We start from the raw sequence: 17,632 nt of genomic DNA, 5'->3' as shown, positions 1-17,632 counted from the left end.
TATAATCATCATGATAAACCTATAAGAAATCAACCTCAAAGTTTCTCAAAATGGAAGAGAAACAAGCAGAATAGCAGTAGCAGAAAAGTCATTATGAAACTAGAGACCCTAAGCACAAATTCATGCCTGGGTGGGGTCCCTCCGCCTGGCTGGTGATCAGGGCCGATCTGTACCATCTCACCCAATCCTGATCGGGGCCCATCAGGGCTGGCCAGCCAGGGAGAGGGACCACGGGAGGTTGGCTGGCCGCGGGAGGTTGGCTGTGGGAGTGCACTGACTACCGGGGGCACTCCTGTGTGCGTATCATAGCAACCGGTTGACTGGTCGTTTGGTCAACTGGTCGTAATAGTCGCTTAAGCTTTTATATAGACAAGATATTAAAGGGTTTATGTATTATCTGAACAAATGCTTTTCAAATCTTGGCTCACAGACCACCTGCCTGAGAGTCACTGGAATTAAGAATAGGGTTGCCAGATTTCTGTTTAAATTAATAGAAATAATAAAGGTTACACTTACTCCTCCTATTCATTTACAATTCCCTGAGAAATTTCTAAGAACCTTAATTTTTAAACGTTTTCCAGATGATTTTTATGATCATTTACATGTAAAAATAAAATATTAATGAAACAGGTCTGCACATTACTATCATCTGGATAAACTAAAAAAGAAATACAACTAATATCTAGACCCCACATACCAAGATGTGAATTTTTCTGATGTTGGTCCCAGGTATCAGTATTGTATCAGAGCTCTCTGGGTGATGCATTATTGTAAGGACAGGGTTAGGAACTACAGGTCTAGAATTTGAAAATTGATGTTCACACCAGTCTCACTAATTCCTACTGCTTATATCTGGATTACTTTACTCACTTATATTACTCTCTTGTCCTTGAAATGTATTTGAATCTACAGCCTATGAATACTGAACACTCTGTGCATTAGAAAGTTTAACTTCTTGGAAGTAGAGACTCCAAAGATTAAAATTTAGATAAGATCCTTCGTGTTAGTGCAGGTGGAGGCAGTTCTTTGAAGGGACCCACACTGGGATCCACATCAATAGTGGCTTATGGGACTTATTTCTAGGACAGGAATTGCCAGTGATAAGGAAGGACAACAAAAGTAGAAGGAGAGTGGAACAAACAAAACACAATTTTTTATTCTGAGCAGACTATACCCTTGATAGGAAAAGTAGACCAGAATATAGCTATTGGAAACCTTAGCATTTAAACACACAGAACTGCCCAGCTGGCATGGCTCAATGGTTGAGGTTACACCTATGAACCAGGGGTCACGGTTTAATTCTTGGTCAGGGCACATGCCCTGGTTGTGGGTTTGACCCCAGTGTGGTGTATGCAGGAGGCAGCCAATCAATGATTCTCTCTCATAATTGACATTTCTGTCTCTCCCTCCATCTCCCTTCCTCTCTGAAATCAATAAAAATATATTTTAAAAAGTAAATCCTATCTAATAAAAGAGTAATATATGCAAATTGACCATACCTCTGCTACACCCACAAGCCACGCCCACCAGCCAATCAGGAGTGAGTATGCAAATTAACCCAATGAAGATGGCTGCAGCCATGGAGCTGCTGCAAGCAGAAGGCTTGGGTTTCCCCAGCAATGGAGGAAGCCAAGCTTCCCTGACGCCCTGGCCGGCCCAGGCCTACACTCAAGGCGATAAAGTTTCAATTATAGAAGATAAATATATCCCAACAAAAATGGCAGCAGCCACGGAGCTGGACAGAGCAGGAGGCTTGAGTTGCCCCCAGTGATGGAGGAAGCCAAGCTCCCGCAGCCCTGGCCTGCCTTGGCCTCCACTACAAAGTTTCAATTATAGAAGATAAATAAATCCCAACAAAAAAGGCTGAGGCCACAGAGTGAGCAGGAAGCTTGGCTCCACTCAAGGCTACAAAGTTTCAATTATAGAAGATAAATAAACCCAGATACCAGGGTCTCTTCTTGGGTCACTGAGGGGTGTGGCCGGCCTACAAACCACCACAGGCCCCTCACCCAGGCCATGCCACACCCCAAGGGAACTCCCACCCTGATCTGGGTTACCCTTCAGGGCAAAACAGCTGGCCCCCACCATGCACCAGGCCTCTATCCTATCTAACAAAAGAGTGATATGCAAATTGACCATCACTCCAACACACAAGATGGCTGCCCCTATGTGGTAAAATATGGCTGCCCTCATGTGGACAAAAGATGGCTGCAACAAGATGGCCAGCAGGGGAGGGCAGTTGGGAGGGACCAGATCTGCCAGGGAGGGCAGTTGTGGACAATCAGGCCAGCAGTGGAGGGCATTTGGGAAGGACCAGGCCTGCAAGGGAGGGCAGTTGGGGTGATCAAGCCTGAGGGGAGGGCAGTTAGGGGTGACCAGGCCGGCAGAGGAGGGAAGTTGGGGGTGACCGGGCCTGCAGGGAAGGGCAGTTGGGGGGGACCATGCCTGTAGGAGAGGGCAGTTAGGGGTAAACAGGCTGGCAGGGAAGCAGTTAGACATCAATCAGGCTGTAAGGGGAGTGGTTAGGGGGTGATCAGGCTGGCAGGCAGAAGCGGTTAGGGGCAATCAGGAAGGCAAGCAGGCAAGCAGTTGGGAGCCTGCCATCCTGGAATGTGCGAGGGATATCCGACTGCTCGTTTAGGCCCGATCCAGGTAGGATCCAGGTAGGATCGGGCCTAAATGGGCAGTCAGATATCCCTCGAGGTGTCCCAGATTGGAGAGGGTGCAGGATGGGCTGAGAGACACCCCTGCTGTGCATGAATTTCGTGCACTGGGCCTCTAGTAAATAAATAAAAATAAACACAGAACTTTTCAAGCTTGCCTCCAATGGGAACATGCTTGGTAATCTTAATGAAGCCCCATTCTTTGTTCTTAAAGTTGCTTTGGCCACCACATTACAATAATGATTTGCTCAAGGCACACATCCATCACTACAGAGGCAGGAATAAGGTAACTGAATTCCTCCTAACACAAATGCTCAGAGTAGGAGACCTTTAAGGATCAATTCTGGGCATTACCTATAAGAGTACAGACAAAAGGTCTCAAGAATTTATATATATATTTATATATATATATATATATATATATATATATACACACACACACACACACATACACACACATATATATGCATATATATATAATGTATATATATGTGTATATATATATATTATAAACATATACTTCTTTATTGATTTCAGAGAGGAAAGGAGAAGGATAAAGAGATAGAAACATCAATGATGAAAGAGAATCACTGATCGGCTACCTCCCGCACCCCTCCCCCCGACACACACTGGGGATAGAGCCTGCAACCCAGGCATGTGTCCTTGGCCGGAATTGATCCTGGGACCCTTCAGTCCATAGGCTTATGCTGTATCTACTGAGCCAAGCCAGCCAGGGCAACAATATATTTTTTTAAATTAAGATATAATTGACTTATAAATTGTGTTCATTTTAGATGTAAACTAATGATTTTATTGTACATATTGCTAAATATTTTGATAGTTTTAAAAATATATCAAGAAATAAAAAATACACTTAATATTAACCGATGATCTTATCATTTAAATGAATACAAACATTAACTTTATATTTAATTCACATCAAATTCCTTAGTTTAGAAATCCAGAGTCCCTCACACTTAAGTCCAAAAGTATCTCTTTAGGCACATATCTCACCACTTTCTGCATCCTATTTTCTAGCCATTTTATTCTTTTTATTTTTTTGCATATTTGCTCACACTTTCATAGACTTATCTGTCCTTCCTATCCCAAATTTTCTTGACTTCTTCCTTCCTTGAAAGAAAATTATAGTGCATTTTATTTCTGTTGTTCATTAACCTTATTGTCTTCTAAAATGTATGGCAATCCTACATGTTTAAATATATAAAAATAGGAAGGAAAATTGCTGAACCATTCATATTTCTAAGTTATTAGCAACCGATAGAAGAAAATCAGATTGACATGGTGAACCTATGTTTCTATTTTGACTATTTTCATTTGCTATAGCCTGATTTCTTTTCAATCATAAATTGTTTTAATAGATACTTTTCATTTTGTTACCTAGATTGAAGCCTAACTTTGAACCTACTCAATACAATTGTTGTCATTTTATGTTTCTCAAATCCAAACACAATAAATCTGTAATTGTGCCAAAGTTCCAGAATTAAAATTTCATTACACTTTTTATCATTTTAAAAAATCCATGGGATACAAGTTCCATGTTTCTTCTTACCATGTGAATGTTAACAATCTCTCTTCTTCTAATGCAATCTCCTTATACTTCTAGGTTTATTTGCTTTATAGGGAAAACTCTATAAAATCACATCCTTTGGGATTTTGTTTACTTGTTTATTTTTGTTTTTAATATTTTAAAAGGCTTATGTCATGTGGTTGTGGAAATAAGCTGCCTGCTGAATGTATGGTTATCCTCCTTATGTCAGACAACTCAAGTTCACATATTCCTAAGAGTGTGGTTATACTTCCTGATTCACATCCAAAGGACATCTGCCTTTTAAAATATTAAAGTACAATATTTAGATAGTAGATAGTATATATAAATAGATATGTCATGATGGTATGAACTAGGATTGTTAAAATGCTTATGATCCTGTTTTCTTGTTGAATACTATTAAAACTATTTTAAGTTAATCTTACATTTTCAGAATTGCACTCAGGGGCATTCAGATTTTCTTCCTTTGTTGTAACAACTTGAGAGTTCTCACTGCTTCCAGGAGTGCTTTGTTCAGGCTTCAGAAAGAAAGAGAGAACATGAAAAGAGACACAGAGAGAAATAGGTTCAACAAATAGATTCATATGACATGGTAAAATATAATGCAATGGCAATAGCACACTCAAGGAAAAATAATAACATGGGAATTTTTATATAATTAGAGACTTTAAAATTTGGACTTTAAAACTTCTTAACTTAAAAATGAAATAAAATAAATTCTACTATTTTGTATTAGTGACGTTCAATGGGATTATTTTAAGAATCCTAGCTCATAAATAAATAAATAAATAAATAAATAAATAAATAAAATCGTGTACTTTCTTTTCACTTTAACATCCAGTATATCTCAGAAATAGTACACATCTTATTTTCTCAGGAAGATAGAAAATGTTGTGTAATATCCCACTGTAATTTGCATAGAGGACCATATTGACTCCTTTGCTTTACTAATTAATTAATTGCTGCTTTATACCTCTGAATACCCAAAATATTATCCTAAAATTCATCTTTTGAGGAACACTAAATTAAAAAGTAAGATAAAGTGAAAAGATCATTTTCCAGCTTCTGTCCAGAGAAGGGTTATACCATAACTAATATATATAAATATTCCTATTGGCTTGTGTAAGATTATCTACTCAAATGAGTGTTTCTTGGTTAGAGCTGATTTGAATATATTGTTTTCCCCATTAATCTGTGAGGGTGCTATTGGAAGATAGACAAAAAGTCAGTGAGTGCTAACTTGCTTGGATCTGAATCTTTGATCTCAGTGGATGACAGGGGATATGAAAAAGAGGATTCTAACCATTAGGGACCTAGGTAGACAAAGACTAGTCTGTGGTCTTGTCAGAGTACTCAAAGGCATTAAAGTTTTCTCTGTGCTACACTCTAGACAGCACTGGCCTGTTTTCCCATAGGCAGTTATATTCCTTAGCAGGGGGGCATTCTTATAAAAATAACAATTTTCTAAAAATAAACACCAAAGATACTTAATAAAACTAGTAGAATATTAAATGTAAAAATAATAATGAAGCTAGTATATTAGAGAGACAATGGAAAACAGGTCCTATATTAATTCACCCAAATGCTGTGCTTTATGTATAATCTTATATAATAAAAGGGCAATATGCAAATTGACCCTAAAGGCAGAATGACCAGAACCACAGCTGGACCAGTCACTATGAGGCTCACTGACTACTTCTTGGTCTCTTTCCCTGGCCAGTAGGCTCTGATCGCCTAATGGCCACCTGCAACAGAGGTGGGGCCAGCTAGCAGGCAGGAACAGCCAACCTCTAGGTCCCTTCCCCTGGCCGTCAGGCACCAATCACCCGATGGCGAAGGGGTAACCCGGGGTGGCGCGGGGGGGGGTGGGGGGGGGGGGCGGGACTGGCTGCGGCTAGGGAAGATGGTCGTGATCGTAAGCCAGGCCTAGGGACTGTACCCACTCACAAATTTCATGCACCGGGCCTCTAGAATAAATCAAACAAATAAAATTCCTCTTTCCTTTTACTTAAAGAAGTTTAATTTATTTGTATGAGATATAGAAGGCATCCTGTCTTACTCCCTCTTTCTCTCCTATTCTTTCTTAATACCTCTATCTTCTGATCTCCCCTCTGAGCCTTCCCTAGAAAAAAAGAATATAATTAACCAGGAAACAAAATATCTTCAAATAAGCCAGTTCTCTGTGTTACACACCATTGATAAATATAAAGTTGAGGAAGGTGTGATTTTTGTCTTCAAAGAACTTACATAATCTGATTGCTATTCACATAAATAGTTATAAGATAAAGTAGATTAATTAAAAGGGCACAAGCAGAATTGTAAATATTTTGAAAGGCCAAATGTCAAATCCATTTGTGGTAATGAGAAAAGGCATGACGGAAAGGGTAATCTTTAAAATGGGCCTCTGGATGATTAAGGCAAGAGTGAGGAGAGAGCATTCAACGTGATGGAAACACTGCAATAAATATATATTTAGGAAGAAAGGTCAATTGTTGGCCTTTTGGTTTAGAGGGCAGCAGTAGAGTGATTATGAGAAAAATGCTACAAAGTAAGGAGGAGAATCCCAATATCAAGCTACAAAGTTTGTAATGATAATTTTCTCTATTTTAAAATTGTTCCAAAAGAAATATTCATTTTTTTAAATGAGGCTAATAATATTTCTCCCTTCTAGGGTTTTGTGAGGAGCATTTAATTTCATTTGAGTGTAGTACAACTCAATAAATGTCAATTAGTATTGATATCATTGCTATTTGCATTAGTTTCTAAAATTGTCTATGACAAATAAGCATCAGTTTCCTAATAAAAAGAACTAATATAATTTTAGAGTAGTGTTATAAATGGTTATAGTAGGTGGCCTTATGTGTATGAGCATATAAATATGACAAAGAAGTCACACTACCTATACATATTTAAAATATTAGTTTAATATAAAAGCATTAACAAATACCTAAATTGAAAGAAAATAAACAAACTAGGAAATCAGGCATAGTCTTATTAAATGTATTTTCCCAACATTTTAAAGTGAAAATTAAAACATTTAATCTATTTTGTGCTAATAAAATATTAAGCATATAAAGAAGCTAGAGGAGGTCCACTTTTAATGTGGCTCAAGAACAAGCTTAAGGAGACCAAGGTTATGCTTCTGGCTGTTTCAGTAGCGGGATAATACAATCTGGGACCTTACTGGGTCATTGCCAGGGCTTTAGCAGCAGCATCAGGAGGCATGAGGTGGAAGTGAGGACTGATGTTTCAGCCTTCCCTGTTCTAAAGAATGGGCTCTACATGGGGGAAGAAGGAAGGATAATGTATACAATGTCTGACGGGTGTGGCAAGTTTAGGCATGGTTTGGCAATTGCATGGGGAGGTTGGAAAGAAGGAGTTTACTTCCGTCAGATGAAGCTATCATATTCAGGCCAGGGACTCATGGAGATATGGGGAATAGGAGGATATTATCTTTTCTTAAGTAAGAGATATAGAAAAATATCAATCAGGATTTCTTAAGTGCTCAGCAAAGCAGATTGGCATTCATGGAAGGATCCTAATCATAATATTAGTAGCACATTGAACTCCTAATCTATGAAAATGAGGTGCGTGTGGGTTTTACAAATGGTCAACTTTATAGGAACAAGTTCAGAAATGCTGCCTCTTGTGTCTTTACATAAGCATCCAGGGAACCTCTCTGTTTGCTACCCATATTCTTTGATAGCAAGGAAGCACAGGTGGTGGGGAGGGTTCTCCAAGATATGACTCAACTCTGTCAGGAATGCTTCCCAAATGGATTCATGTGCCATGGTGAATTTAGCCACAGAGAATAAGCGGTGGCAAAATGAAAGGTTCTAGCCAGTGTTCATCTCATAGTGCATTTTATCATTTGCAAATTTAGGTTTGCTTGAAAATATATAAACTTACTAGCCTTCTTTTAAATTTATTTTTAATTTATTGAATCTCATTGGGAAAAAAAAAAAAAAGAGGCCAAGAGGCTAACCAAGATATTAAAGAAGATTTATCTGCAGAAAATGGAGAAACCAAAAACCAGGTGAGTCCAGCCTCTAATGTAGCAGGCCAGAAAGAAGCCGAGTCTGATCAATATCATATACCATGTCTTATCCATGGTCCTTGTCTCCCCTCTACAATCCAAAGGAATTGTTTTATCAAATATTTTGTAAATACAAGTTACTTTCATAGCTCTAGAAATACTTCTGAGAAGAAGAGAATCACATCTGATTCCAATTTTAAGTGAATTATTTTTTTTTAAAGAGGTAAAAGTATGTGTTGGTTGTTTATTTTGGTACCCCTAGAAAATGGTGGGCTATTGAATATGGAAGGTTTTATCTTGGGTGTCAGCTTAATATTCCATAGATGGGTAAGTAGCGTTTATATCCTATAACACACAACATACTACTAGTAAATGGGAATTTTGGAGTCACAGTCATGCATTTAATGTCTTAAACTTTTAAAATTATCTCTAGTCTCATGCTGTATTTTTTAAATATGTTTTTTTTTAATTGATTTTAGAGAGATAAAGGAAGGGAGAGGGCAGGAGAGAAATATCAACTGCTGCCTCCTGCATGCCCCCTGCAGGGGATCAAGCCCACTCCCAAGCGCTGGGAATGGATCTGGTGACCTCTTGGTGTATGAGCCTGCGCTCAAACACCTGAGCCACACCAGCCAGAGCTCATGCTGTTTTATAGTAGAATTATTTTGTTTCACTTTTTTCTTTTTTAGTCTAGATCCTGAATGTAGTATTTCCCTAATCTACAAATTGTCCATATCCCCTTTATTCCAAAGATAGGAAATCACAGAAATAAGCAGCAAGAAATAGGCTCTAGATGTTTGCACAATTATGTAACTGCAGAGGTGGTTCTGGTGATACAGAATTTACCTGGCAACCAAAGAACACACAGGAGTACTGGGAGACACAGGAAAAACCCATTTATTTTCATATATTTCACACGTACCAGTACATTAACTCAGGGGAGACTATTTCTCTCCAAATTCTGAGCAAACCAATATGGAGGAAGCTTCCCCTTTATACCCTTTGATCTCTTTGTCCCCCAAATATGGGATGGGACTTCTAGACCTTTCTCAGACTTTGCAAAAAGCCTTGTGTGTTGGGATGGGGACCGTGAGACCACACCTAAAATCCTGGCCTGGCGCCAGCACTGATAACCCCATCTGGGGGTTGTGTATTGTTAATGGTTTATGGCCTCCCTAAAATAGGAGTTGTATTTAGGTAAACAGGTCTTGCAAGACCAGATAATTAAAGAAAGGACAGTGACTAGACTATAAGCTAGCAAGAATGTGCATTAGGTTACTGGCACAGATTCAGATTGCTAGCCCTCCCAAAATGTCTCATTTCCCCCATCACTGGTATCTGTAACATTCTTTTTAACAGTGAGAGAGCCTAAGGCAAATGATAAGAGAGCCAGCACTTTCAAGTAAATATATACTGGAAACCCTTTCTCCACTACTTCAGATTGTCAGGATTTATTTAAATGCACAGCCTGCAAATTGCAGGTTCTGACGATTGAAACCAAAAGCCCGTTCCCCATGTGATGTAGTGTGGTGGGGACTTGGAGAAAAAATTGCTTGTCAGTAGGTCTCAAAAACCTCCTGGGAAGCTTTTAAAAAACACTAATGATTGCAGCCCAACCACAAAGAATTTGATTTAGTAGGTCTGGGTTTAGTCCCAAGTGTCAGGATTTTTTTTTTTAACAAGTATCCCAAGTGAGTCTAATGTGCAGGCAGTGTTGAGAACTGTCTTAATAAAAAAAAATGTATCCACTTTTGAAAGAATGATAGTTATACAATAGGAAAAAAATATTTCCCATATTAAACTTCTGGTATATATTGGAATATAATACAAGACACTTTCTTTCAACTAACTGTAACATAATAATTATTTTGGAATGTTAATTTAGAAAAATAATTGTTATAAATAATGATAATTATTATTATTTTACAATTAGATCATCCTGCCTAAGAGTCAACTGGCTCTCTAGTAAAGAGCCTTCACCATGTGACTATACAGAGTTACAAATTGGGTTATTATCATCCATTTACATCATTTTTATGTTTTACTTAGATCCACACTGATGACCCCACAGTACATTACTTTATTTTACTTTGTATTATTATTATTTTTTAAAATCCTCCAAAGTGCATAAAGGGAAAGCTTCCTTAAAATCTTTATTGTTGAAAGTATTACATAGGTCCTCCTTTTTCTTCAATTAATCTCTTCCAGCCTCCCCTCATCCCCCAGGCACTCACTACCCCATTGTCCGTGCCCACGATTTATGCATATATGCATACAAGTTCATTGGTTTTACTTTCCAAAGCACAAATAAAGTGTACCTTGCTTTTTGTCTTTGCATCTAGAATCTTGACATCAATGGGACTGGGTGGAATTGACATCTGAGTTGGATCTGACCTGATTAGACTCAAAGGGGGTGGTTGATCACGAAAAACAGATGACAGGCAGAGTTGTACAGTCTGTTTCAGTGCTTTCAGTTGTGACTCCTACAAAAAAAAAAAAAGAGATCACAAATTTTACAGAACCAGAATCACATGATACCCTGTTTTATGCATACTCAGTCTGTTTGTTTTTAGGAGTGAATGTGTTTTATGATATATTTTGAGCACTGAAATTCAGAGACATATCTCCCTTTTTTCCCTTGAACTGGCATGATTTCAATCAAGGTAGTTTGCTGAATATATTTGTTGAAGAAAATACACTCTGGGGCACTCTGAAGTAGAAAATGCTCTTAGAAACCTGCCTTCTTCCTAGTAGGACCAGCCACCTTTATTACAAATCCTCCCCCTGGCAATGTAGGCCTCTGTGTTTCTCAGATTAGCCTGTATTAGCGACTCAATTTCCTCACATATTGGGAAAAATGAATTTGTTTCCAATAAAATCTTTATTTCCCTTGGGCCTTGTTCAGAAGTAGAAGTTAATTTTCTTTGACTGTAAATAATATTAATACTTTCTGATATTAGCATAGGATATCACAATCCTCCAAGCACTTTCAACTTTCACATGCAAAAAATAATTTTATGCTTTCAAACATCTGTGAAACTGGCACTATGAATTATGATTTTACTGTGAAGAAAAGAAAGTTCAAAGTGTTCAGACTGTTTATTTTCGCTTTATATCACCAGGCAGACTGAACGTACATAGACCATCATCTGAGGTAGAGATGAATCCCCAGGACCCACTTCTGAAAATATTTTTACATACTTATAAGTTAAAAAAGAACATAAAGCTGAGTACAACGACAGAGAGATCCTCAGGTGCCAAAATGAAGGGAGACATCCAACTGTTGGGAAATCTCATGGTAACTGAAGGGTACTTTGGGGTGTGGATACAGACCCTAATAAGACAATGTCAAAGAAACACCAATCTCAAGACATGAGATATGGCCTTCAGGCCAAGAGAGGTGAAGAGAGAGATTAGTTACTGAGGCTGAGCCTCCAGGATAAGCTGGCAAACATGGAGATTAGCCTTTCAGTGCCTTCATAGATCAGTGAAGCAGCACAGTTTGTTTTTTCTACCTGTCAAGGCCATTTACACCCAACAAAACTATTGCCTTTCATATACTATACCAGAAACACTTTCACAGAGCACCCTCCCCTATTTCTTGTCTCCCATAAAGCCTTCGTGATCAATTTCTTAAAAGCAGTGGCTATGAATTAGATCCTTCCCAATGCCTACCTCTCTGCTTTCTACTCATATGTGATATATGATAATATTTATCTTTAAGTTGTGAGTGCCAATTGCTAGAATGGCAGTTTAAGAAATCTCTCTCTTTGGTCACGGCAAGAAATTTTGAAAAAGAAGCAATAAGAGGAATAACAGGAAAGATATAAGAGATGCATTTTCTTCTCATTACTCTTGCCCTATGAATTTGTCTAAGACCAAATGAGAATCTGATAAGAACTAGAATGGAGAAGCATTGTCAAGCGGACAGGAGGGGGCTAAGCTGAATGATGACCTTATACTCAAAGTGGCCCCTTTTAACTGCTAGTCTGAGTTTCTAGAGTGTTGCCCTTCCTCCACCCCATTGATTTCTATAATTGATCCCGTTGTTTCCTTTATATAATTGATTGCTAATTTCTCATTTTTAATTTATATGTATAAACACACATGTATAAGTTGCCTATTTTGTTCAGAACTGTTGTGGCACATCATAACACAATCCCTGACATATTAAAGGGACTCAACAAAAAGTGTTTTTTTTTAATAAATGACTTAAAAACTTAGGTGAAAACATTATTTTTGTGTGTTAGGAAAGAAAATTAACAAGTTATATCAATAAAAATAAATGTAATAGTTCAGTTTTCTTCTCCTATTATTTCTTGTTATAATCCAGGCTGACCCTTCCCATCTCTCACTACAGAAGAGGAGATCAAGGTATTGGGTGTTGTGTCAGGAGTGAGATATCCCAGGTGACACTGAACCATCCTACCTAATCATAGACAAATATGCAAATTGACCGTACCTTTGCTATGCCCGCGATTGGCCAGGAGGCGCGGGGGCGGGGGCGGGACTCGGGGTGGCCAGGGTGGCCGATTGGGCCGGCGGGATGCTGAGCTCGCGTCGCCAGCGGAGGCACGAGCTCAGTGTCTGCGCCATGGCTGTGCTGCGGCACAGAAGGGGCCCCTGGGGCAACGAGCTCACGTCCCACCGCGGACCATCAAAAGCGGGGGAGCTGGGTGCCTGTCCACTCCAGCACCAGGCCTTTCAGAAGCCTCTGGCGGGCGGAGGATTCTGAAAGGCCTGGGGTACCGGCGGACAGGCACCCAGCTCCCCCAAGATAGAAAACAAAAGCGTGGAAGCTGGGTGCCTGTCCGCTCAGGCACCAGGCCTTTCAGAAGCCTCCACCCCGCCAGAGGCTTCTGAAAGGCCTGGTGCACCAGCGGACAGGCACCCAGCTCCCCCCCTATAACGTGCATGATTCAATCATGCACTGGGCCTCTAGTTTAAATATGTTCTCTGTGTTGCATCTTTTAGTGGGACCATAGAAACAGTGTTAATGTGACCGGGTCAGGCAAGCCTTGGCTAGGACTCAAAGCTAATGTGGCTTTGAAATGTAGAGATTTAATGTTTAAATCATGCAGAAAGTAACGGTGGTTACTGTATTCACTGTGTTCATATCTTGGCTCCTCTAAAGCCATTCTACATCTCAGCTTTGGATTTGTAACAGGCTTAAGGTATGTCCTATATAATAAAAGGCTAATGACCGAATGGCTCTATGACACACACTGACCACAAGAAGGCTCAACACAGGAGCTTCCCCTAGTGGGAAGAAAGGCCTGAGCCGGGTTCAAGGCTGGCAAGCGCAGCAGCAGTGGTGGCGGGAGCCTCTCACACTTCCGCAGCAGTACTAAGGATGTCTGACTGCCAGCTTAGGCCCCCTCCAGTAGGACATCTCCTGGACTGTAAGAGGGCACAGGCTGGGCTGAGCCCCCCCCGGCCCCCAACCCCGAGTGCACGAATTTCGTGCACTGGGCCTCTGGTGTTTTCATAATAGACATAATCCAGAGTGGTGGCTGAAATTAGATGCTGAAAATAAATAACAAACAGCATTAAGTTAATATTTTCAAACATCGATTTTCAATAAACATTGTTTAGGCAAGACAAATTTTCCAATAAAACAACAACTGGGGATGGGTCTTACATGTCCATTTTTAATTGTCTGAACTTTGATACAATCATCTTCTTTGTTTCCACAGCTCTCCTGACATTGTCAGGATCATCGCAGATAATAGAAACATCATCACTCAGAGGTAACCTCCAACTCCTCAACTTTCATAGCCACAGTAGTAAGCTATCTTTTATGTTTCAACCTATTCTTAATCTCTTAGCTTTATATTTTATCTCATTTTTGAACCCCAAGCCTGTAACTTTGACCCCTACCTTAGATTCTGGCTCCAGTGCTTGAGTACATTATAGATTTTTTTTTTTCTGCCACAGACAGCAGATTGCTGTGAGCAACCCTGCCCTAATCCAGTTATCTTCTGAAAAACATACACAAAACAAAACCTAGTTTTCCACTTAATCTAGTTAATAGAGCCTGTTACCACGGACACACCTCAGGTTTGGCTTGACCCAGTTCCATCAGCAGGACCCAGACAATGATTTTATATCACATGATTACATTTTCATTCCTGCTGCCAGCCATAGTCGGTTTTGAAACTACAAGCTACTGTTCACTTTGAAGTTCACTGAAACAAGATGTCACCTAAGACATATGATGCAAACCATGTAATGTATACCTTGTCCTAGATCTTACAACCTGTTCCCTCTGAAGGTAAGTCTTGTTTTTGCCCTGTCTATTCCCACACCAAACCATTTTTTTCCACTTTCTAGTAAAATGCAAACTCCTTCATAAGGACCTGCTTTTAACAATGTCCTTTATTTATAGCTCATCAAACATTCCAAGCTCATTTGCATCTTAGAGCCTTTATATTTGCTGTTGCCTCTGCTTGCAGAACCCTTTTTTCAAATAGCTATGCAGGAAATTCCAATTAAAATTCATATCTCAGTTTATATATTATCTGCTTTGAAATACAGTCCCTGATCACCCTTTCAAGGAACACTCCTTTAGAGTCTCTATCACTGTTCTTAAATTATGGCCTATGTAGCCCTTGTTACCACTGCAAATGATCTTATTGTTTATGTGTTTATTATTTATCTACTTCTATTAGAACGTAATTTCTTTCAGTGTCAGTACCTTTTCAGCAGCATCACCAGTTTCTAACTTAAATATTTGTTACATGAATAAATAAAACCTTCCAGAGGATATAAGAGGGTGCCATTTTGCATGAGAAAAATCTATATATATATAAAAGGCTAAGTGACCATCCAACCATTTGACCAGCCAGTACATATGACGTGCCCTGACCACCAGGGGGCAGATGCTCAACACAGGAGCTGCCGATCTGCAGTGACTTGGCTGCTGTGATTCCTGGGTGATGCACCCTGGAACCAGAGAGCGGGGAGACCGATTTGGAAAGATCATGAGGGGCTGTGAATCCAAAGGCTTTTCTTTAATGTTATTTCTGCTGTGAAATCAGCTCTGTGAATTCTGAAAGGTCCTTTAATATTTTAGGCTCTCTGCTCGAGGTCTCTCCAGGTCTTTGTATGTAGGATATATAGCATGTTTATTAATTTATGAAGTTAAATCTTCATTTATCTATTCAATCATTAAGTACCTATCATGGTCCTGTTATGTGCCAGAAATACTGTGGCAAAAATATTTCTTGGTTTTTTCCTAATTAGTCCCAGGAGTGCATGTATGTCACCTAACTGTGTCATCTGTAATATGGATGTAATTATACATGCTTTCCTAAGATAAATTTTGTGATGATTACATGTAATAGAAACTTTTCTTTCCATATGAAAATTTGAGAGGTAGATTTCCAAGCCATAAAGTTGTTTTTACATTCTAGTAGCTGAGGCTAAATGTAATTCATAAGATAAGATATTGCCAAATAAATAATTGATTGTTTGAGAAACCAAGGTTGGTTCTTAGATTTTGAGGTTATTATTGTTTATGTTGTGGTAGTAAACTGAGACTTCTTTCACTAAATATGTGATGAGAACCAAGTTGAAGTGTGAAATGTTGTTTTCATAATATTTATAAGGTAGTGAAGGTTATTTGAAGACTAGATATAATATTCTTAGAAGCCAGACACCTGAAGAGAATAAAAAAAAAGCCGCAGGTAAAGATATAAAGATGATGGAGAGAGGGGAAGAACAATCTCATTAAACTGAAGTTTTTATTCATTTTGAAGTGAACTACTATTTCTACCTGACTTTATAACTACAGTTTATGAGCCTCACACATATCTTACATTAAATTTGTTGAAATTAACCTCCAGTAATGTGAAATGCTTTTATAGTTCACTATAGCAAAAGGTGTGACCAGATGCTGAAGGTTAAAGAGAGAAATTGCTATCACAGAGAGGTAGTCTCTGTGATCTCATTCACTAATAATAATAATTAATATGCTTACTGAGTCTTTTCCAGGTGCCAAGAATTCTTCTCAGTATGTTGCTTTTTTGAGACATATAATTTTCTCATCACCCTTATAAAGTAAGTTTCATTATTATTTCATGTTACAGTGAAGCATAAAGAGCTTGGGGATGCCTCGCCAATTTGGCTCAGTGGATAGAAAGTTGACCTGCAGAATGAAGGGTCCAGGCTTTGATTCTGGTGAAAGGCACATGCCTCAGTTGCAGGCTCAATCCCTGGTCCTGGTTGGGGTGTGCAGGAGGCAACCAATCGATGTGTCTCTCTCACACTGATGTTTCTCTCTCTCTCTCTGTCTCTCCCTCCCACTCTCTCTAAAAATGGAAAAATATCCTCAGGTGAGGATTAACAACAAAAAAAGAGTTTGGGGGATTCAAACATAGTCATTCAATGGAAAAATTATGACTTGCTCATAGATGGACACTGGAGACTTTTACTTAAACACTGTAATATATAGTCTCTCATCCTGAATCAGGAGTGTGGCACAGGTACATAGTTATGGTGGCGGTGGTGGGGTGGGGGGAGTTAGAAATGGGAGGAGAAAATCATAGAATGAGTAAGAGGAGGGAGGAGAAAACTCTGCATTAACTCCAAGCTCTGTAACAGGCCAAATTATGATTTTCTCATGAAGTATTATATGGCCACACCAGCCCATCCAACCCACATGTACTTAAAATATACATATTCATTCCCATTCTTGGTGCCTTTATGACCTTGTGGCTCTGCATACAATTATTTTCTAATTGTTCATGCCCAACAAAATAGTGAGAGACTTGGAACCTCAGACCATGTATCATAAATGCTTTCCGTTTTCCATAGCACCTAGCACATGGTAGTCACACAAGAGGCATTTCAAACATATTTAGCATTGACTGGCTAAATGGATGACCTGAAATCAAATCAGGGAAGATATTTAATGTAATAACAATCATTCTGACAGTGACAGTCAGAGTTGTTAAAATCTCAGAGAAAGCTGAGCTGCACAGAACCATGGGAATTCAACGTGTTTTTCAGACTTAAGGCACATTGCAGAGATCACGGTAGGGATAACAGAGAAATAATTTTTTAAAAAAGATTGTCTAGTTGAACTTGAGGATTATACATTCCTTTGATTTTATGATTCTAGCAATACTATAGTCATTTCCCTTTTAAAAAAGTAATATTATGTAGCATGAGTTGGATATGGTCAGAGATTAGCATAAATTGGTATAAGCTTATTTTTTCATAAATTAAAAAAATTCTCATAAATCTGCAATCTTGGTAAGATGAATCATATTTGATCTAGTCTACAAAATAGCAGGTAGGCTTCCCTAAAACCATTAAATATTATATTAAGTTTTGGATAAACCAATATAAAATATGACCATC

The 17,632-nt window shown here is 38.8% G+C and overlaps 1 protein-coding gene across 1 annotated transcript in view; it reads right to left on the bottom strand.

Moving 5' to 3' along the window:
- LUZP2 (leucine zipper protein 2) overlaps positions 1–17,632 on the bottom strand; it is a 147,100-nt gene that overhangs the window by 10,052 nt on the left and 119,416 nt on the right. The window contains exons 6-7 of the mRNA XM_054725292.1: positions 10,585–10,749; positions 4,656–4,748 (exon numbers count right to left, since the gene is read on the bottom strand). Of these exons, the coding sequence (XP_054581267.1) occupies positions 4,656–4,748; positions 10,585–10,749 (258 nt within the window). The remainder of the gene's footprint in view (positions 1–4,655; positions 4,749–10,584; positions 10,750–17,632) is intronic.

This window comes from Eptesicus fuscus, chromosome 13, assembly GCF_027574615.1.
Source record: "Eptesicus fuscus isolate TK198812 chromosome 13, DD_ASM_mEF_20220401, whole genome shotgun sequence".
NCBI lineage: Eukaryota > Metazoa > Chordata > Mammalia > Chiroptera > Vespertilionidae > Eptesicus > Eptesicus fuscus.
Note: the sequence above shows the minus strand (reverse complement) of the source record. Positions and strands in the feature narration are given on the sequence as shown.